This window comes from Primulina huaijiensis, chromosome 1 (assembly GCF_012295235.1).
Source record: "Primulina huaijiensis isolate GDHJ02 chromosome 1, ASM1229523v2, whole genome shotgun sequence".
Lineage (NCBI taxonomy): Eukaryota > Viridiplantae > Streptophyta > Magnoliopsida > Lamiales > Gesneriaceae > Primulina > Primulina huaijiensis.
In genome coordinates this window covers 3,121,655-3,144,833 of record NC_133306.1, presented here as the reverse complement: position 1 = coordinate 3,144,833, position 23,179 = coordinate 3,121,655, and the positions used below count along the sequence as shown (strand labels likewise).

Sequence of the window (23,179 nt, the reverse complement as noted above, 5' to 3'; positions counted from 1 at the left end):
CCAAATCAATCCAAACGACAATTACCAATCGGTCCAGAAAGTATAAACTAGTGATTATTTGATCTGCGCTTATCTGTTGCACAAAATCGGACATAGCATGAATAATTATATAATTTATTTTTTTTTTTTAAAGTGTTCACCTGACTTTGACTGGGACCCATGTGCAAAGTTATTGCAACATCTGCCTGCCACGTGCTCGTCTGCCAAGTGTTGCTCTCATTTTTTTTTAAAAGGATTTATTATTACTATATATATAACTTTGTATATGTGATTATTAAGTATTTCCCCTCAAATAATTGATCAGTAATGTCCATACCAATAGAGTTAATGCGATATAATTCATGCCCATAATAGTTTAACTTAAATATTAGAACCAATCATTATGACTGTAAATGGCACGTGAATGAGTCGGTTTTTTTTTTTTTTTTTTAACAGAGACGAACGATTTCTCGCTATCATCTGAAATCGAATATCTAAATGTGTCACATTAAAAATGCATGTATATATATATATAGAGTAGGTCTCTTGTGAGACGGTCTTACGAATCTTTATTTGTGAGACGGGTCAACCCTACCGATATTCACAATAAAAAATAATACTCTTAGCATAAAAAAATAATACTTTTTCATGGATGACCCAAATAAAATATCCGTCTCACAAAATACGACTCGTGAGACCGTCTCACATAAGTTTTTACGATATATATATCCTTTTCTCGGCCCTTTCTGATCAAATGCATATGAGAGATATACAATATATATCGGCATAACTCGATATTCCACGTGTCAATTAATATGTCTTAAAAATCAAAATAAACAAACCTTTGGTCCATTTTTTCAAGAAATTGATCAAATGTACCGATGCATGCAAATTGATCGTATACGTATATCACTGCCATAGCTGGCAGAGTTAATAGTGTAGCTATTTTACACTATTTTGTTGCGCAAAAAGAATATATCCATCGATTCGGGTCCATTTTTATTTAAGTTTATTATTATTATTATTGAGTAATTGCCAATGTTTCATTCCCAGATATATCCACTTGAAAATTAAAGAAAGAATTAATATGAATATTGTAGGCCCTTAATTGAAGAAACATTACATGTGACCTCATCATGTATACATTATTAACATAGCACAATGTTTGAATTTGGTTGATTATAGAAAGAGACATGTGGTGTTGTTTGTTCCAATTGACTCACATGAGAACGGGCCAGCACAATTTGATATTTTTCTTGCAATTTTTTTTTATTTTTACTGATATTTCCATTTGATCGTTACATCTCAAACTCTAATTTTTGAGTTAAACGTATATGAGTTAAAACAATACTAGGATGAATGATCTATTGGGAAATTCTCGTGCTTCAAACTGCTGATGTTGTTGCGTCTTTTGATCTTGTTGGCTAGATTAACCGTAAAAGAATGACGTTAGATCTTAACGATTAATAATGTCTCTGATGGTGACATGACTGACGGTAGATAAATGATATAATACTGATTATTAAAAAATTTGAGACAGTATCAACAGATAGATACGTACATATCCAGACTCAAGGACCTATCAATACGATATATTAGTGCCCAAGTAATTACTTTGCACTGCCATATAAAGAAATAAAATCACGCATTAACTAGCCTCTATAGTTTTTAGCCTAACACTTGATCTTAACACTAATTACTTAGAACATTTTTACAAATATATATATATATATATATATATGTGTGTGTGTGTGTGTGTTATATAAATTCTTGGGGTTTTCACAATTTCTTTAGCTCCAAACATGTTTTTAAAAAAAAAATGGAAATTAAGATCAGATCTTGAAACCTTAATCCCCACATAGAAAGAAGTGATTCCAAATTTTAGAATAAAATAATATACTATTTGACTTATTAAATTGTCTAACAAGCCAAGAAAATGCACAATGATTTGATTGGGAAACATCCACTATTTCTACTTTTGTCTGTAGATGCATTGTATGATTCTTAATTTGGCTTCATCAATAAAATCAAATTACAATATAACAAAATTAATTATTCTGGCTATTAATTTTAAGTTACTTAAATCTTGCAAGTTGTCCCTATATTCTCCACATTGTCACATGCATTGTTCCATTACTTAATTGCATATATCACATAATATTATTCCAGTAATTTATGCATTTTCCCCGAAGATTCTTAAAAGTTTTCGAAATTATAATCAAATTTTCTGTGCTATCTGTTGGTGATATACATTAGTGGAACACGATTTTACTACTACACATGCTTTAGCCTTAGAAGGGATCATATAAATCCATTACTTATGCATTGTCTATAGTTTGACCACCCGTTCTGCTTATAGTTGGGTCATTTGTAAACTTCACGCACCAGATGTTCATTCCTGGGCGTGAGAGGAGTGTATTAGTTGTCTCACGTCGGTACTTGGATAAAATACATGAGAGTTGCATATATGGACTTAGACAATCTTCTTCTTTGAGCTAGTTTTTTGTGTTGATTTAGGTTCAAGTTCCAATCTTAACATTATCTAAAAGTATAATTTGAAATTTAACCTCTGGGATTGGACGGATTTAGTCGATGCTACGAACCATTAGCACATCATGCATTTCACAGATAGGGCCGTGGAGAAAACCTATGAGCTCCACATGCAAAAACGCATATGACCTCTTAGATGTGTCATTGGGAATCGAATTATCCTTAATTAAGACACGGTCGTATTGATCATAGTATGATTAATTAATTAGAGATATATCAAGAGTCAATTTTGTGATATTGATATCTTATTTTGATCATCCATAAAAAAACATTATTGTTAATATGGACATGATTGACAAAGATTCGTGAGACCGTCTCACAAGAGACCTAATATTGATTAAATTAACAATCCACTAGGAAAGATTCTCCATTTGTTAGGAGGTATATTTTTCGACTCCGATCAACTATTTTTTTTTTAAAGAAACTGTTTACCAGCAAATGCTAATATATAATCAACATTGGTGTACTAAATTGATGAGAACCACCCATCTTGCGAATGTAAAACCAATAATTTGGAGGCGATTTGGTTGCACTTTTCACCCAGCTCAATTAAAAAATTCCGAGAAAATTATTGAAATTGATTTTATTACTATTTAAAAAAAATCAATTTACAAAATCCAAAATGTTCTAAATACATCTCATCATAGAGTGACTTAAACTTCTCCACGGGTGACTTCTCAATCTTATGAGACTATCTCACGGATCTATGATCGTTAGACGAGTAAATCCGATACATGCTTAAAGTGAAAAACAATATTTTTAGCATAAAGAGACCATTTTTATAAAATTAACCTTTGAAACAGTCTAACGAGAGTTTTGTGTAAAAAAAAATATCCGAAGATAAAACAAAAATCTTTTTATTTTTATTTTTATAAAAAAGATTAAAGACTAATGATTGAGAATTTGAGATAACAAATAGCAATAGAAGCTTAAGGGTTCACGACAAACTAATTACTGTGATTATCATCGGCCTAAAATGCTTTAATAATTATGATTAAAAAACAATCAAATTAATATGTTTTTTTTATAATGCCAATTGCCATGTTGTAATATAATCAACTGAGGTTAGAAACATGAATAGCTTTCTGATTTCTTGTTATGGCAAAGGAAGAAACATAGAATCATGTCAAATTCTGGTTTTAGAATCTCCAACCGAACTAATTTTTTTACTTTATAATATATATTAATTATTATCGGAGGAATTAATCAATTAAATATGTAGATCGTGAAGCACGACACCTAGCTGGTTGCTAATTGAAATCCGTAAGGCATAAACTAATTAAGTTCTATTTTAGGTTAGTCCATAAAATTAGATGCTAACATAAAAAATGGAATAAATTTTGAAATGAACTCTCAATAGATAATATAACAAATATAAAAAGAAACAATTCACTTGATAATAAAAGAAAATTGAAAAATTAAATTAAAATTTAAAAATTTCCTATTTTAGCAAAATTTTTAAATTATTTTTTCATAAATTTAATTTTTCATGAAAAAAAAATGGAACCTATATATAGCATATATATTTTATGTTCTGTTTATTCTTTTGCACAAATCGTTTTTCTATTTCTTTTTTGTGAATAATAATATTACACGTATACCTTAAATTGAATGCTGAAAACCATTTGATCCCACTCTTCATTTTTGCGGTGTATGTTACATTTGTGAAATGTGATTACCGTTGAATGATGTGACTCAACACAAATGCTATAAACAAAATGGAGCTCGATTTCTAATATATATTCAACTATTTACAAAGAAATAGCCTACACCAAGGGCCGAATCTCCAAGGTTTTGATACTCAGCATGGTGACAATTTGAACCAGAATGTGGTCTCGAAAAATATCCGGCAACCCGCAACCATTTCGCCTTCACAGTTGTTCAAGTGCAGCTGACATTGTGGCAGAAGCCTCTTCCAGTGTTCTTTTCTTTTGCACGGTGGTGAATGCCTCGACAAGATCACCCTCCTCCCAATCATCGAACTCATCACTTCCAATACCGCATTCAAGTCCAGCATTTACCTAAAGGGAGCGGGAGCATCCCAAGAAAAAGTGTGTCGCATTAGCATTGATAGAAGAAAACATCGGTAGAAGAACCAGTTAGCACTAACCTCTTTTACTATCTCCTTGACCCGTCTCAAGGAACCTAGGACACCAACATGAACTTCTTTGCCTTTTCTTCGTACACGAATCCCACAATCTTTCACTAGTTTTCCCTCCGCCACCATGCATCCAGCGACACGGCCACTGCCACTACTAAATACTTGCCTTATCTCTGCTGAACCAATCGGTACTTGCTCCTACAGAAATTTAAAAAAAAAAGACATTAGTTACTGCTTCTCAACGACACTGATAACGGGACATAGGGATTTATTAACAAAATTTCGCGAAAGATGCATCAGGAGCCACAAACAAGATATTTAAGATTTGAACCATCAAAATCTAGTGTTACATAATGACATTTTAGCATGAACGGAGGATCTTCCTAATGCAGTTTCTAAAAGATCAGGCAAGTTCATACATATGTTACGTTTCGATATTTTTAACAAAAACCAGTTTTGCACGGACATTACTAATCCAGGAAACATGCCAAAAATTGATTAAATAAAAAACAGAAACTCAAAATCCGTGTTTGTCTCTCTCAACTTAAGTGCTATCTGCACCTGAAATCAGATCGACTACCAAACAAGTTCATGGATCCACTAAATAACAAGAAACATATATTTTTACCTGCAGGTTTTAATACTGAACTCTCTAAAACGAATCAAAACATATGCTTACCTCAACAAGATCCAGAAGCCCCTCCATTGCATTGCGTACGTCATCAATAAGTTCATATATAACTTTATAAAGACGGATTTCAACACTTTTGTTATCTGCGTAACTCTTCACTGAACCAGGTGTTTTGACATTGAAGCCAAAAATAATAGCTTTGCTCGCCACCGCCAAATCAACATCACTGGTGCTCACATCCCCAGTAGCTTGCAGCAGGAACTTCAAAGTGATGTTTTGTTGAGGAAGCACTTGCAAAGCTTGCTTTACGGCCTCAATGGATCCCTGGTCGATATTAAAAAAAATTATCTTAAACACATTATCTGTATCACAGGTTTACTCATAAATTATGTGGTCATTTCTCAATCTTGAAGACAAACGAAAAAAATAGCATTAGATGATTTAGTACAATTCATATCATTCCAGATTTGAAAGCACATATGTCTATCTTGTTGCCTCTGAACAAACATATCTAGCTCTTATATTTGTCAGTCTGTTGAGAAATCCGTGGATTTGCATCCGCATTTACTTTCTTCACATAGAGATTTCATATCAATTGATGAAACATGTGAGAATGTTATCATACCTAGAATAAATCTCTCAGGTGAGAGCACTCATGTTCAAGGCAATAGTAAACACATAGGATTGTGTAGCCCAAATTCTTTTCGAGCTAATCACAGAATATTTAGTCCTTTTGTGATTTAATATTACCAACAATAGGAGAATCGTTTTGGCCAGTCTAAAATAATTCGATTTTAGGTATCTGCAGCTATAAAAGAATTGCATTATCTAACTAGTCATGGTTCCAAAGCATATTGATAACCCCACCTGAACATCAACCTTCAATATTATATTGAGTTGGTGCAGATCTAATCCAGCATTCTTCCCTGATGAAACAGCAGATGCTAAAGAAGAAAGCGTAACTTTCCCATCTCCAGCTTTTTCTGTTATGCGTTCATTTCGCAAATACCCTGCTCGCAACTCTGCCTTTTCTCGAGCAATATCAAGAGATGCAACGACCTCAAACTCATCACCAGCTAAAGGAACATTGCTCAATCCAAGAACCTGTCAAAGTGTTCATGGCAAAAAAATTCAGTGGGAAAAAACAAAGTTAATGCTTCATGGTGTATTAGGAAATGTAAATGTCATCTCATGAAATAATTTATTAGTTTATTGATGACATCATATATAGTAATGCTTCATGGTGTATTAGGAAATGTAAATGTCATCTCATGAAATAATTTACTAGTTTATTGATGACATCATATATATTTTGTTATTTTAATGGCATATAAATAATTTAAAATTTAGAGTAAATAGTTAAAATATAATATAATAATAGAGTATTTTCGGGGAGCGAAGTTGAATTAAAAGTAATGATTATGCTGGGAGATCTAAAATTGAAAGAAAATAGAGTTTTGGGAGATTGTATTGGAATATGATCACTTTATTTTATTTCCACAAACCAATTTCTCATTCCCTAAAAAAAACTCCACGTTTTCCTTCTCCCAATCAAATTTTCACTCATTTTCATACTTCCCAATATAATCATTAGTACTAACTAAACAATTTCATCCTTTCCCAAAAACCTCACACTATACAAAATATACTATTTTCACTTTATTATAATTTATTCAACCATTTTTGACATGATTTAACACCTATAATATAATAACTTTATTTTCTCAAATAAAAGCAAACATATATTTTATTTCCCAAAACATTCTCCCAAAAAATTTCCCATAACTATTTTCCCAAAACTCCCAAAATAAAACCAAATATTTTGGCCTTACATAGGGAGAAAGGAACCATTTTCAAAAAGGCTTCCTATATATCCAAGTTTCAAAAAAAAAAAGAGCAACATAAGCAACTATCATGCGATTGAAGTGATGTAAGCCGGGAGAAGGGGAGCGGTGGATTGAATTGAAGAGTGAGTAAAATTTAGCAAATGGAACACGAGAGTGAGTTAAATTACAATAGAAATCCTGCCCAACCACCCCATCAGAAAAATGAAGGCACCTCCAGGTAACAACAACAGTCTGTTAAGAAAGATTCGTTTGTAACATAGGTCATGATTGGTACGTTGGAATGAAACTAGCTAGGAATAAGATCAACTTTGGAAAGAAATAAGAACAACTATTTCATTCCAATAATTGGCACCGAAAGAAATGAAAAATGAACAGAATGAAATTATTTTTAATAATCAAATATTTTTTAACAAAATCCAAAATAATAGCTACTCAAATAATAATCAATAATAATTATTAATATTCTATTAATTATTATAAAATTAACATGATCATATACTAATATTACTATTAATTTTAACATTACTATTTTATTTATTAAAAATAAATATGCTTCAATGAAATATTATAATAATAATTATAGAAAATTATTTTATTTATGTTGTTTATTTTTATTATATATTTATATTTTATTATTATCATGATTATTAACTTATTATTTTATTTATTTTAATTATGAATATTAGCATTAGTATTAAATCATCATTTTATATTATAAACGATAATAATAATAATAATAATAATAATAATAATAATAATAATAATAATAATAATAATTAGCATATTATTATTTTTATGATTATATTACGATTATTATTTTAGGTACTTTTCTTTTTAAAATAATAAGATAATAATAATTTATTTATTATATATTATTTCATTATTATTAATATAATAATTATAGAAAATTATAATATATATTATTTTATTTATATTATTATTATTATTATTACCACAAATATATAAATTTAAATTAGTTAAACTAAACAAGATAGAGATTTTGTAATGTATCTAAGAATGAACCGTGAGAATGACTATTCTCATTCAAAATAGATAGAATGACTATTCCACAGAGTATGGACACCGGTCCACCTTATTCTATCTAACCAAACAAGAGGCATTTCCAACATTCGAATTGGTGTGTTTGCAAAGCTTCTAAAATATCAACTTTTCCTATTGAAATGACACCATGTACCAAAGAAAAACACGAAAAAAATATCATTTCTCACACAGTGTCGCAAGTTGCAACAGCCATTCAAGCACATGAAATAACTAACAAAACACTCATGTGTGATTACAGTAAAAGATCATATGCAATAATCCTATTTAATAAATAGACAAAGATATGACATCGAAAATAAACATAACAACATACCTGTACTGGAATAGAAGGACCAGCTTCATTTACCTTTTTCCCCTGATCATCAAATATTGCCCGCACCTGAAATTTTTGAACAAGGAAATCTATCAGACAACAGTGGCAAATTAATACAAGACATTAAGGTTTCATGCACAAACCTTTCCAAACGCTTCACCACAAACTACTGTATCTCCTCTTCTGAGAGTCCCATTTTGCACAATAAAGGTAGCCACAGGTCCCTTGGATTTATCAAGACCTGCTTCAATCACTGTTCCTTTAGCACTCCTATCTGGATTAGCCTTCAGGTCTTGCAACTTAACAGGAATATTACAGCCAAAATTCAGAGCTATTGATATACAAATATAAACAAATAATTCAAAATATACATGTATTTTCCATGTTTAATCATCCACTCTCCAAGAATCAAGCAGTAAAGTGAAGGTGAGTTTGAATACAAGGAATTGAATCACAAGTATGTTTGCCATCAACCATAATTATAAGCATATTAAGAGGTCCTCATTAGAGAAGCATATGTCAAATGGACAAAAGGGGTCAAGAATATAAACAAATGGAATAGCGACATATGCTGAGAAGCTAAGAGCTAATACCGTCATAAGCAAAAGAATAGAGTCTCAAGTACCTCAGCAACAAGCATGACAGTTTCCAGTAAATCATCTACATTCTCTCCCTTAAGAGCACTTATCTGTGATGAATGATTGAGTATTAGCATCTATGCAAAAAAAAATTTAAGACTCACACAGAATCCCAAGACTGTTTTGTCACCTTGACCATTGGTACGTCGCCACCCCACTCTTCAGGCATCAAACCAATGGAAGAAAGTTCTTGTAGAACTCGATCTGGGTTAGCTCCATCCTTATCTATCTAGAATAAGGGGAAAGAAAATCAAAAGTTCTGGGAAAAAAGAGAGTACCAAGGAAACTTATAATTATTAATGAGCGTTAGTATTAAGATACCTTGTTTATAGCTACCACAATTGGCACCCCAGCCGCTTTGGCATGGGCAACAGCCTCAGTTGTTTGAGGTCGGATTCCATCATCAGCTGCCACTACAATGATGGCAATGTCTGTCACTCTGGCTCCACGAGCTCTCATTGCCCCAAATGCCTATAGAAATATATTTGATGAATAAAATACAAGTTTACATGATTAAGCGCTAAGCCTCATTAAAGTGATCCAGTGGCACTCTTTTTAGAGCATGTATCATCTATTGAGAGAACAAGAAAGGAAAACTACTATAGTACCAGAATATGACAGAGAAAAGATTACCTCGTGTCCAGGAGTATCAAGAAAAACACATGTTTGTGGCTTGCCATCTATAGGTACTTGAACCTTATAAGCCCCAATTCCTTGTGTTATCCCACCAGCTTCAGATGCTGCCACCTACAATGTACAAGAGTTAGCACTGATTTTCCTAGCAACTGTACTCATAAAAGTAGAGCATGTTCACAAACATGCATCAAATCCTCAGACTTGACAGTGATACGTCATATTAGCCATTACAAAGCCTTCAAATTGCATGCATACCTTGCTCTTCCGTATGTAATCCAAAAGCGTCGTCTGCATGAGAACAAACCTGTTAGATGGAGCTTGCATGCATCGAGCTATCAATTCAAATACCAAAGAACAAAAATGATGCTGTTCCTAACCTTTCCATGATCAACATGACCCATTATGGTCAAAACAGGAGGTCTATCTTTTAAGTTGTCAATGTCGTCTTCATCAAAAATCTCTTTCTTTTTTGCCATGTCTTCCACCCTCACAGGGGTAGCATCAATGACTTCCACCTCATATTCTCTGCATACCATCTTCACCATGTCTTTGCTCAGCTTCTGAACACCATCAGGTTTAATTCCTTTGGAGTAGAAATACCCAAGAATTTCACCTTCACTGACGACCAAGTTGTAGGCCAACTCTTCGATCAACATGCCATCTTCACCAACTTCCATCATTTCTACTTTAACAGGAGCAGCGTCTTGGGCTGCTCGGAGTCTAGCAGCTTTTCGGCTTGCTTTACTCCATTTTCTTCCTTTTCTCAAAGTGGCAGCCCCAGGAATGGAAACATTGAGTTCTGATGCATCCTCGTCAAGAATTTCATTGTCATCATTAATCATGCGTCTTCGAGACCCTTCCCTGCTACTTTTTTTTCGAAATTCATCCTTAAATTTTCCAGGTACAGGGCTCTTCCCTGGCTTTGGAGGGGCTAAAACAGCTTGAGCAATCACAGGATCAACCACAGGTTTCTTAGCCGCAAATTTGTCTATTAAAATTGGTTTGCGCTCTTTCATCTTCATGCCTGCATCAGACTCATCAGAAACAGGAGACTTGGCAGCTGCGTTAACATCCTTCAAGACAACGGGTTTCTTGAGAAAAGGCGGGGGAGCTACAGAGGGTTTTGCCTGTAACTTTGGCTGAACTTTTTGAGGAGGCTGGGGGACCCTAGGTGGAGAAAAAGACTGAGATCCAGTCACCTCTCCTCCACCTATTATTTTAGGTTCCTGTTTCGGAGGTTCCTTCACAACTTTTTGCACATTCGTCACTGGATTACCCTTCCTCCAAACGCTCTTCACAGTCTTATACTTGTCCATCTCATTAACCATTTTGCCGTTTTTTTGCTTGGATATTTCATTCTTTGACTGATTATTCATTGGCGTATCTGCCATCTTGCCAGTCTCTAACTTTTCTGCCTTCTCCAACACCTCCCCTAGTGACTCGATCATCTTACTTCTCTCATTGTCATTCACATTCTTATTGCCTAAACCTTCTCGAAGTCTGGGCTCATCCCAAGACGTACTCTGGAGGGGTTCAATTCCCGATTTTAGAACCGGCCTGGGGGTTGCCCTCAGAAATGTCTCATTGCCATTGTCTTTACCATCTTTGTACGTGGAATCAAGAGAAACCGAAGTACCTTGTTCTGCAACGTAATTATTAGTTAAAGAAAATCTACAAACACCAGCATACCTCCATCTCTTACCAATCCAAAACCTTCTACAACTACAAAGGTTCCTGTCAAAAGATACCCTGCTAACTAGACAAACAGAACCATCAAAATTACCAAAAGACTTCACATTCACGCTTCCCAAATTCGTCAGGGAAGCTAAACAAGTCATTGTCAAAGCTTATGCACCATTAACCATCCACGGGAAACTTTTTCAGTATCAATCAGCACTGGAACATAAACCAATGAAATCTTCCAACACCCAACAAAAATATGTAAAGATATCCAACCTTTATATCAGGCCTCCACACCCTCCGCTCACCAATATCGTTCAACCCGGCAAAGAAAATCCAGCAATTGGAGAAACCCAGTTCAGAAAGGCGTTAATTACATACGAGGAGTCAAAAATTGACAGTATATACCTACGAGCTTTGGAGTGAGTTGCTACGAACGTTAGATTTGGCAACAGTAGTTTCACGAGATAGGAACATAGCAAGGGAACAGAGATGGGTTGAGTTGTGTGCTTGTGTGGCTATTTCTTTTCCTGTCAATTTTTTGTTACAATTAGCATGATAAGGCTTTGGCTGAGATTTCCAATTCTTGTTTTTCTTCCTCCCATTTTTTCCATTCCTTACACATCGTTTTTTTCTTTTATCGTTTTTTGCCCTTCATCTATCACTACAACATTTTCCTATACCACAATTTTCTCAGCCTCACATTATCCACTTTACGTGTCTCGCTCCCCCTCGTGTCAAATGTGATATTCTTCATTTGTGGATACGTTCATTTTCATAACTAGTGTTATATTTGAAGTTTTATCACATACTGCTTGTTATTTTTTTCAAAAAAATTACACAAAAACTCCTACCAAAGTCTTCAAGAGATCTGATGAACTCGTACCAAAAAGTTACAGTTCAATCTCTCCCTTCATAGGTCATATCTGTTTTGAGTTTGTCATACATGATTTGTTTAGTGTGGTTTATCCGGTCAATTCATCCAAACATACCAAAGATAACGACTGCGGGTTCTTAAAGTTAGAAAAAAACTGACATGAGACTATGTCAATGATCAATTTTATGACTTCAATCTGACACGATTCATAAAAAATTATTACTTTTACACTAGAAGTATTTTTTGTTGTAAATATGAATTATAAGGTTATAAATCCGTCGGACCGTTTAAAAGGAGATGTGTTTTTAGGTGGTGTGTGACATTTTTTTTAAGGTGCTATTAGTGAAAATTATTCTCACGGAATTTGCAAAAGCTTTTATAATTCTTAAAACCCCAAAAACCACTTGTCTAAAAACCTCTATTTAAAAATCCAAACTTCCTACAACAACAACACCAATTCAATTCGTGAGAGATCCGACTCTGAATATGGGCTGATTTGGCCTGTGCCCGAAAACAAACACCGGCCCAAACGTATGTTGGGCCTGGACTACTGCTCCTTTGCTGATCACGTTGCCTGCCCATCCCCATCTCCAATCGTGTCTTCTATCTAATTTTACACATTTTAGGAAATTAATATACCCAATGAGGGGAAAATTGCAAATAATACAAATACACCCTTTGTACTTGTACATAAGGGTGTCAATCGGGTGGGTCGGGTCAACCCGCGAATTTTTTCCCAACCCGAACTCGAACCAACCCGAAAACACCCAACCCGAACACGAACCCGTCTAACCCTACTCAATCCGTCTAACCCGCCTAACCCGAATTTTATTTATTTTTTTAAAAAAATTAATGAAAAAAATTCGAAAAAATAAAAAATAATAATATTTTAATTTAAACACATAATAACAAAATTTTTGATTTAAATTTGAAAGTTTAATTGTAGAAAATTAAAAGTATATTTACTAAATCAAATAAACAATTTTTTAAAAAATAAAAAATAAATAAAATAAATATTAAATGATAAAAATTTATCATATAAATATACAATAATTTTTTTTCAAACATACAATATATAAAAATACATGTAATATTTTTTTAAAAAAAAATTCGGGTCAACCCGGTACCCAACCCGAAACCCGTCTAACCTAGTACTAACCGGAATCCGCCCAATCCGAACCCAACCCGAACCCGAAAAACCCCGACTCGAACCTGATTTTTTTCGTGTTGGGTTGACGGATCGTGTTATATTTTGACAACCCTATTTGTACAACAAACGCAAAAATGATTGAAAAGAAACATATATTCCTTGCCAAAATTTAGCCATCAGTTCAATATAATTCTGCACTTTTATTGATACAATGATCAATTTTTCAAAACATATTTATCATTATGTAAGTTTTTTGTCGACCAAATTCATACTTAAAACGAAAAGTAATACTATTAATATAAAAAATAATCAATTTTGATGAATCAGATTGAATTGGATTTTTTGTATTCATTATTTAGAGAATGTACATATAAAAAAAATTTGGAATAGAAATCGATATGTCCCAAACTTGAAACTTTTGTTCTATCTAAAAAAACAAATTTACTTATTTTATAAAGAGTATGTCTCTCTTGTGAGACGATCTCACGAATCTTCATCTATGAGACGGGTCAACCCTATCGATATTCACAATAAAAAATAATACTCTTGACATAAAAAGTAATACTTTTCATGGATGATCCAAATAAGATAACCGTCTTACAAAATACAACTTGTGAGACCGCCTCACACAATTTTTGACTTATTATAAATTTCAAAACATAAAATTATTTGTTATAGGTTGTTATTATATAATAAAAATCAATAAACAACATAATGAATATAATATGATAATTTTATAATTTTCCGTGTTTAATTTTAGATGTACATGAATCTCACTACACTCTGCTCTCGTCTCGGTCTCTTTCTCGCGGTACGTAGCCGAAGTTGAAAGAGGCCACACACAACACTCGCCCGCATATACGTATAGCTATACGTATGCACAGGGACATTATGAAGGACGAGGCTATAAGCTCCACCGGTGACCCGCTGTTGCCGCCCAGATCTCCTCCCCCTACTCCGACTCCCGCCGCCAGGTGAATTTACTTGACTGCCCTCGCATGCCCTTTCTGCTCCCAGTGTTTATCACGCTTTGTGGGGGTTTTTTTTTATGAAAGTAGTGAATGATCAATTAAGTTTGAGAAGGTGATTGAGTTGTCTGTATAGATGTTATTTCCGTTCTATTTTGAAGATTTGTGGTTTTAGAGCATGAGCTTTTTGCTTGTGTGTGGAGTTTCTTGGTAATCTTTGGATTGATTTAGTTTGATATGGGGGTTTTGTCGGTGGGTTTTTTGTGTTTTCATACAAATTCAGCTTTTTTGTTTTCGATTATTCTGAACAATTAAAGCTACCATGAATTCCATTTGGTCGACTCTTAAGATAAAACGTTGTAGTCTGAGAAGAATTTTTCATTTCTTTTTACCCTTTCCTCAACTTGTGTCCAGGATCTCTTAAATGGGTAACTTTTAATGTCAAAATGGAACTTGAGGTTAATTGCATATGGTGATGATTTCAAGTTTCATAATTTCTTAAAACGATCAGGTGTGGCTTTGTTGTCATTTTTTAGTTAAGCTTTAACTAAGGCAAACTTTGACACGCATTTGGAATGAGTTTTCAAAGTTTGCTTATAGTTTGTTGAGAAACTTTACTCCTCAGTTATTTGGTGAAGGAGTGGGTTCTTTGCCTAAAGCCCTGATCTGTCCGCGTTGGGGAGATTGATGGTGAATTATTGAAAAAGGAGGAGATGAATTTGGCTCTATATTCTCGTTAAGATTGCATTTATTGAGTAGTTTATGAGTGCAAGCTACTAGCTTTCTCAAATTGACTGTGGTTTTTCTTCATCATTAATTAATATATGTTTTGCTCTTTTCTTTAATCAGTTCCGCTGGGGCATCATCTCCTGCTGTTCCTATCAATGCTGGAAGCACAGACTGGTTTGATCAAGGGCAGAATTTGAAAGGGGGATCCCTTTCTCGTGCAGGTTCACAGCGCATGTACACATCTTTGAGCACGAGTGCTGGTGGTTCTGCTCTTGGTTCTTCGCAGCCTTCCTGCAGGCCCTGGGAAAGGGGTGATCTACTAAGGCGCCTGTCGACATTCAAACCTTCTAATTGGTTTGGAAAGCCTAAGGTTCTCACTTGCTTGCTTCGCCATGTTGTGGTTGGCATATTAAAAGTCCTGGTCTTTTCTCATACTTCTCATACAGTCAATCGACCATGTTTTATTTCATATAATATTTCTTATTTGTGTTTGGGAAAATTGCATTTAGAAACGTGCATTATTGATTTGTAAATGATTTAACTAAACTTTGATACAGGCTATAATTGTAATTAATTACAACAAACCTAACATGCTAAAGTTTTCCAACATTTCTGCTTATTTACATAATTACATTGTCAAGATGACGGATTCTTACCTTACAGATGAGTTGAACTCAGCACAATTGTGGCTTTCTAAGCATAAGCTACTTACTGTTTTTCCCTTCTCACTTAATATTTATTATTTGTGAAACTTGGAGATTCAGAAATGTATATTATTTATTTGTAAATGATAAAAGAGAAAAACTTTTACACAGGCTGTGATGCATGACTGTAAACTGAAACAAATCAAATAACAATCCTAACACAGTTAGGATCGTCGTAATTAATTATAACGATCCTAACGTGATAGAATTTCCTACATTTCTGCTTATTTACATTACTACATTGTTGAGGTGGTGATTGTTTACCTTCCAGATAAGTTGAACTAGGCACAATTTTGGATACAACCATAGGATCCATGTAATGAGTATAAGAAATCACCAATATGCCAGAATGATTTGACAAGTATTGTTTCCTCAGCATATTGTTTCATTTGCGTAAGTTGGAAACTATGTGGTCTCAAAAGAGAGATCGAAGTGGGAATAGATTGGTGGTTTTGGTCGCCGAATCTAGTGAGGATATTTGCTAGGGTGTGGAAAATCAAGTGATTTTGTCTTGGCCAATGAGGAAAACATCAGATACGTTTCTAGTTCTGTTAGGCTTGCAGAAAATATCACTTTGGAAGTAGGATGATCTACACGTGTAGTTCAACTGTCCTTGGGTTTGGGGCACACAGAAGATACTAATTTCTAGTGAACTTAGCAGATTAAAAATTGCAGGGACAGATGGAAAATTAGCACTCTCCCATTACATTCCATTTTGATGTGGTCTTCTCCACGTACAGTTTTCCTTTATGCTAGCCTATTTTTCCTGTGTTCCATTTTTATCCCTGATTTTTTTTTTGATTCAACCTTGATTCAGGCTGCTGGTTCTCTGGACTGCGCCCGAAGAGGCTGGGTGAATGCAGGAGTTGATAAAATTGAATGCGAATCTTGTGGTGCAATTTTGAAGTTTGTTTCATCAGCAACCTGGACTCCTTCTCAAGGTGATTCATGCTTTTAGTTTTTTACTAGATAGATGCCTCAAATATGCCAGATTTAAGATTGTTATTTAGACTCTGTTGTTGGTAGTAGACCAGGTTCAAGTATATTATGACATCCGAGGGTTCAATTGACAAAGTTTTTCTTACAATTTGATGATCTCAATCTGAATAGTAGAAGTTATATTACTTATTAGATATTGAATATATATCTGCCAATTCCAATTACTCTATATATATTGAAAATTCACAAGTCCTCCGACAAAAGGAAAGAGGAAAAAGGAGAAATATTTGATCTACGTGATATTTGATTATTTATTGTGCAAGTTCTTAGCTAAAACTATTCTCACAATTTTTGGAATCAGTTTTCTGTGTGGCCATGGAGCTACTCGGTCATTTTGGCTATTCTCTTAGATGTATAACCGACTCTAAGGGTTTTGAACCAGTCAAACAATCATCATGGAGGAAGTTCATTTGGGCGTAGTTTGTCACTGAATAAGATTGTTAAACATTTACGGGCTCTCCTAGTTCCTATAAACCTCTCAGAGTCTCCAACTCGCAGCTAGTAAGGTTCCCCTGGCGATGTATAACTCGGGTGATGGTTGGTACTGTGCTGCTGTAAATGAATATTGGAGTCCTAGCATGCTGTATCCGATCTAAGTGGAGATGACTTAAACAGCTTATTTTATAGCGAAGCTGCTAAAATTGGCTGAAAAGAGTGAAGCTACACGAAAACTTGACACTCTACTGAGCACTGAAGTACCGCTGACTTGGCCTGTGCTCAAATTGCTTTCCATTTTAACACGATTTTCCTTACTAAATCTCCCAAAGTTGAGCAATCAGGATTTCATAGCTCTATCATATAGTTCTAGTAAGCATTTACTATTTGTTACTTAAATCTTTTTTAAAAAAGTAAGCTAAAGCCTTGGTGTTCTGCGTATTTGTCATATACATAGAAAATTCCATGACTTGGAAAGCTTTTTTTTATTGTAGTAGGTCTATTTATGATGAAGAGGGGATACCGCTCTTATTTGTCTGTTGTCACCAGTTAGTACTATTCATTTACCTCCAGATAATAATATATTTAAGCCTAAATTTTCTGGTAATCATTAGCTATATTTATGTATAATTTTTGAAATGTCAGATATTGTCTGGTGATGGTTGTCTTGAAGATTGTAAAGATTTTTTTACACCAAATTGGCTTGTCTTTTGGTTTGTAACATTGAATTTCTTTGAGTTTCCCTTGATAATATAATTTCAAGATTCCAGTGGTCTACAAAAGTACTATGAGGATGAGGGATGGACTTTTATGTTTATATCTTCCACCCAAGTTTTGTTATTATATGACTTACATTAATCCAGGATATTCTCGTTCTGTGTTGCTCATTATATTTCTTAGCAATTCATCATCATCTTTACTCTTTAGTAGACATTGGTTGCTTCTTTTAGCAGAAACAAGATTTTTTTGTTGCTGTAATTACTCACTGCTCTACTCTCATGTTTCTGTCTTCTGTGGTAGCTGGTGGTGCTGGGGAAGAATTTGCCAAGAAACTTGATGAAGGGCATAAAGTTACTTGTCCATGGATAGGAAACTGCTGTGCAGATAGTTTAGTGCAGTTCCCGCCAACTCCACCATCAGCACTTATTGGTGGTTACAAGGACCGTTGTGATGGATTACTCCAGTTTACCTCACTTCCGGTTGTGGCTGTATCTGCGATTGTGCGAATGCAGGCATCAAGGGGCCCGGAAATTGATCGTTTAATGGCTCACTCCCTGTTTTCAGGCAGTGAATCTGGCATTAAGTTGGAGATTTTGTTAGGAGCTGACAACTCCAGAGAAGATTTTTTCACATACTCTCGAGTAATTAATGAATGGAGTTTTAGGGTTAATTTTGTTTATAAGCTCTTCCCGATGAATAGCTTTTGATTGACGTTATGCTAATATTGTAGGCTCAGAAGTTGATAAGCCTGTGTGGATGGGAACCGAGGTGGCTTCCAAATGTTCAGGATTGTGAAGAACATTCTGCTCAGTCAGATAGAAATGGATACTCAATTGGTCCATCAAAATATCGCGGTCCTCCTCGCGATCCTGGCCGTGGAAAAAAAGCATTATGTTCTTCCTCTAAAAAGGATAACAAAATAAATGAAATGACTGTTAACAAGTCTAAAGGTGTGTCAAGATCCCCTTTGTTGGATTGTAGCTTATGTGGTGCAACAATTAGAATCTGGGACTTCCGCACTGTCTCACGCCCTGCTTGTTATGTTCCCAATAATATTGAGGTTCCTGAAACTAGCAAGAAGATGATACTGACGCGTGGAATAAGTGCAGCAAGTGGCATTAGTGGATGGGTTGCTGCAGATGGTACCGGAAAAGGGCATGCAGAGGACCCTGATGAGGCTGAAACTGATGAAGGAAAATCATTGTCAAATATCGGAGTAGATCTGAATCTCACTATATCAGCTGCGGTGTCATCTTCACGGTTGAACGTGGCCGTTATGTCTAATCAATACCAAGATGTGCATATGGGCAGAGATTTATTGATCAGTCAGCCCTCTAGCAGTGAGGTTGGAGATCGTGCTGCCTCATATGAATCACATGGTCCCAGTTCTCGCAAGCGGAACTTAGATGAAGGTGGTAGCACAGTTGACATTCCACCATTATTTATGCAACAGGCAGATAGCATCGAAGGGACTGTCATTGACCGTGATGGTGATGAAGTCGATGATGGTAAACAGTACTCTGCTGGCCCTTCAAAGCGTTCTCGTGGCTCCGATATCATTGAGCCCCGTATGTCATCATACACAAAAGTTTCTTCTGGTGCTGGTCCTAGCCAGTTTGGTTTTGATTTAGGTGATTATGCTCCTAAAGATGAATATTTTGACCTTGGACACGATCAGGTAATTGGTAATCCATCCACTAGAGATTCAACACGTGTCTCCTCTGTTATTGCTATGGACACTATCTATCACAGTGCAGATAATGATTCTATGGAAAGTGTTGAAAACTTTCCAGGAGACTTTGACGACATACATTTGCCTTCTACATCTACGGCCAAGAACACAGATCCCCTTGAGACATCTGAATTGAACTATAGTAATCAAGCACAGCAGAGTACTTGCCCAGCTGTTGTAAGAAGTGCTGGTGAAATGGTTGTTAGCAGCACAAACGAAGAAGAAGTCGTGAATGCAGATACTGCTACTGCACAAGGGAGAGATGGTCCCAGCTTTGGAATTAGTGGAGGACGTGTTGGAATGGGTGCTAGCCATGAAGCTGAAATTCATGGAACCGAAGCTTCTGTCTATCGAATTGATAGCATTGTTGCTGATGTAGAACCTGTTGCTGAGATTACAGATGCCCAGGGTCAGACAGGGGAATTTGCTCCAGATCCTGGGGTAATGGGTGATTTTGTACCTGAGGAAATGGATCACGAGGATCCTCATGGTGATAGTCAGGATCTGATGTCTCGATCTATAGGAAGGGCGGATAGTGGCTCCAAAATCATTGGCTCGGCCAAGGCAGAATCTGTTGAGAGTGGTGAAAAGACCAGTAGCAAGAGGGCCACTCCCCATCAGAACAGTCCCCATCCTTCTGTTTCTTGCAATGCCATTTTATGCTCTGGGTTTGAATTATCCAAGGAAGAAGTTACCCAGGCTGCCAAAACGACTGATGATGGTGGATATGTTGAATCTGGCTATTTGGTTGCAAGTGGAACGGGTATGTTGTGAAGCTTTTGATGAATGAGCTTAACTGCTGCCTGTGTAATATATTAATATGATTTTTGTAGGATTCTGTTGATAATAGAATCAATTATCTTCACATTTTAAGGCAGCCAATTTTTTTTTTTTTTTAAAAAAGTTATTGCTGGTGGTGGGTTCCACTTTCTGGATACTCTGTGCTGTGTTTGGTGTATGATCCCGATCTTCTGCATCATGCTTGTGAATGGTTGTGCTAAAGCCAATTCTTCATATGCTTCAGTTATCATTTGCTTACTTTTCATATTATCTTGCTAATTTTAGGAACCTTTATATCTGTAGTAGTTCCACCTTAGTAACGAGGTGTTTTGTTAATTTGGATTGTTGTCAGGGCCTCCCAATGGCGAAAGTAACTATGATGAAGCCATTGAATTCGATCCAATTAAGCATCATAATTACTTCTGTCCTTGGGTGAACGGTAATGTTGCAGCAGCAGGGTGTGGTAGCAGTAGCGGCTCTAGTTCCACTGCTGGTTCTTTAGCGCTTTGTGGTTGGCAGCTGACTTTAGACGCTTTGGATGCTTTCCAAGCACAAGGACACATTCCGGTCCAAACAGTGGAGTCAGAATCAGCAGCTTCCATGTATAAGGTTTGTGAATATCCTCTTTTTGGTCTGCTAGCTGTTCCCCATCTATTTATAGGACCTGTAAAATTTTTGAGAAATTACAAATCTATTTCTCAAACGATAGGATGTGGAGATAGAAATTTGCAAACACCATACTTATCTGGGGTCTCTCTCTTCATTTTATTTACTTCACGTTCTTCATTTGCCTGCATTAATGATTCGACTTTTTAGCTTTTTAAAACTGTATTCTGAAAATTATATATGCTGTCGAGTCTGTCTTAACCAGGCCTTTCTATATGTCATCATCCTCGTATTTCTGGGAAACTACTTGATCACCTGGCACAACTTGCAGGATGACCATCTAACTCCTGGTCGGAAACTCTTGGCTCCCCAGTCTCTCAGCAAGAACCGTGGCAAAAAATGAATTTGGATCAAAGATGCAGAACTTGGTAACATCCTCGTCACTGGATAACTACTCAGTGAAAAAAACTAGATAAAAAAAAAACTGAACTATTTTCTTAGATTATCCACTAACCATCCTTCATTCCTTCCTTTTGCCTTAAATTTACCTTTTCTTTTGTCTGCCGTTGCATTGCAAGGTAACTAGTGCCACAACTGTACATCAAATATTTGTTGCATTTAATTCGTAAAGAAGCATGATGAATATAATTTTTACGTGCTTGCAGTTTGTGATTATCAGACATCAATCGGAGCTCGTGAGGTCTAGAAGTTATCTGTTGCTTTCGTGGTTTTTTCTTCAGTCGAAACCAAGATTTGATAAACTGTTATTTGTTTTAGATACAAGGGAACCTTGTCCCCCACCCCATCCCAATTGCTTATTTTCTTTTGATTCTGGAGCTTTGTTAATAAAAGTTTGGTGTATTGTTCAACTAGGGAGAGACATGGCACTTGGTTTTGTGAACTGTAATCCAAGACTCCTGGTTTCAATCCCCAAGTATTTGTATGATTTTAGTTTAAAATATGAAGAGATTTTTTGTTCTAGTTTCGCTGTCCATATTTTTTTATGTGCTTTTATAAAAATGTAATTTTTATGACAATAGTAGGCTTGATATTGTTTTTTAATAAATCAAGTTTTTTTTTTCTGAAACTACCATCTCTTAGTTCAAAAAATTTAATTTTTGAGCTAACATTTAATTATATATAATATATATCTATCTTATTAATTAAAACTAAACTCTTATAGTAATTTCAAAATTATAATACAAACCACACTTGTATTCAAATTTGTGTTAGTTTTGATTTCAGCTTGATTATCAAATACTAATCTATTTTGTGATTGAGCTACGCTGAGTCTACATTTGAGCTTAATATTGAGCTCTTTCCAGCTAGGTTTTTCTATGGTTCGAACACGTAAATTTTCCATTATATGAAATTTAATTCGAGTCGCAATTGTTTCGTCTAGTTCGATTGTTGTAATACTTTTGACATAAATGTAATATTTTTCACTCAAATCAATATATACTACATAGTATACTATGAATATAAGAAGTAATATTTTTCACACAAATTAACATATATTATAAAATATTTCTGAATAACATAATTAACAAAAAATGATATTATTACAGACAAAAATAATATTTAGACATTAAATGTAATAGTTTTATTGGTCAGGTGAAGAGATTCGTTTTACAAATTTGATTCGTGAGATTTTCTCAGAGCACAATTTTAAAGAGATCAAATTAATTATATTTCGATATTTAATTGATAATATTTCTTTGTTCAAATTAGACATACCTCTTCGTGACCTTAATTTTTACTATCTAAAATATAATTTATTAATGAAACAATTTGTTGAACCCGATCGAGTCATTGGTGAAATGTCACGTCCCTCTAATATAATATATCTAACTGTGGAATTCTAGTGCCTATTACAAATATTTTAAATTTTACAAAAACTGATACAAAGGGTAAAAGGTGTAAAATATATAACTTCGTTAATTTTTTTTAAACAAATTATCTTTCTCCCAAATTATCAACCATAGATAAGATAAAAAAAAATTTATTATGATATTTTATGATGTATAACTATTTATCGTATT

General features: G+C 34.8%; 2 protein-coding genes across 2 annotated transcripts; one reads left to right on the top strand and one right to left on the bottom strand.

Annotated features, from left to right (window-relative positions):
- Positions 1-4,141: 4,141 nt before the first annotated feature.
- Positions 4,142-12,071, bottom strand: LOC140977260 (translation initiation factor IF-2, chloroplastic-like). The gene is made up of 12 exons (XM_073441938.1): positions 10,135-12,071; positions 10,013-10,045; positions 9,755-9,868; positions 9,443-9,592; positions 9,252-9,350; positions 9,109-9,171; positions 8,627-8,782; positions 8,484-8,549; positions 6,129-6,365; positions 5,310-5,585; positions 4,640-4,828; positions 4,142-4,550 (listed from the first exon to the last, which is right to left on the bottom strand). The coding sequence occupies exons 1-12, from the start codon at positions 11,593-11,595 to the stop codon at positions 4,401-4,403; spliced, it is 2,994 nt and encodes a 997-aa protein (XP_073298039.1). The 5' UTR covers positions 11,596-12,071; the 3' UTR covers positions 4,142-4,400.
- Positions 12,072-14,222: 2,151 nt separating this feature from the next.
- On the top strand, positions 14,223-22,118 carry LOC140977251 (uncharacterized). The gene is made up of 8 exons (XM_073441928.1): positions 14,223-14,438; positions 15,282-15,531; positions 16,683-16,806; positions 18,320-18,660; positions 18,750-20,514; positions 20,884-21,140; positions 21,469-21,565; positions 21,803-22,118. The coding sequence occupies exons 1-7, from the start codon at positions 14,341-14,343 to the stop codon at positions 21,538-21,540; spliced, it is 2,907 nt and encodes a 968-aa protein (XP_073298029.1). The 5' UTR covers positions 14,223-14,340; the 3' UTR covers positions 21,541-21,565; positions 21,803-22,118.
- Positions 22,119-23,179: the final 1,061 nt, after the last annotated feature.

What these genes read in the sequence shown, in the direction of transcription:
- LOC140977251 (XM_073441928.1), top strand. Translation starts at nt 14,341, where the DNA reads ATGCACAGGGACATTATGAAGGACGAGGCTATAAGCTCCACCGGTGAC. An exon ending in ACTCCGACTCCCGCCGCCAG is followed by an intron (nt 14,439 to 15,281) that starts GTGAATTTACTT and finishes TTCTTTAATCAG; the next exon opens with TTCCGCTGGGGCATCATCTC. An exon ending in AACCTGGACTCCTTCTCAAG is followed by an intron (nt 16,807 to 18,319) that starts GTGATTCATGCT and finishes CTTCTGTGGTAG; the next exon opens with CTGGTGGTGCTGGGGAAGAA.
- LOC140977260 (XM_073441938.1), bottom strand. Translation starts at nt 11,595, where the DNA reads ATGACTTGTTTAGCTTCCCTGACGAATTTGGGAAGCGTGAATGTGAAG. An exon ending in TTGATACTCCTGGACACGAG is followed by an intron (nt 9,593 to 9,754) that starts GTAATCTTTTCT and finishes ATATTTCTATAG; the next exon opens with GCATTTGGGGCAATGAGAGC. An exon ending in GCGACGTACCAATGGTCAAG is followed by an intron (nt 9,172 to 9,251) that starts GTGACAAAACAG and finishes CATTCATCACAG; the next exon opens with ATAAGTGCTCTTAAGGGAGA.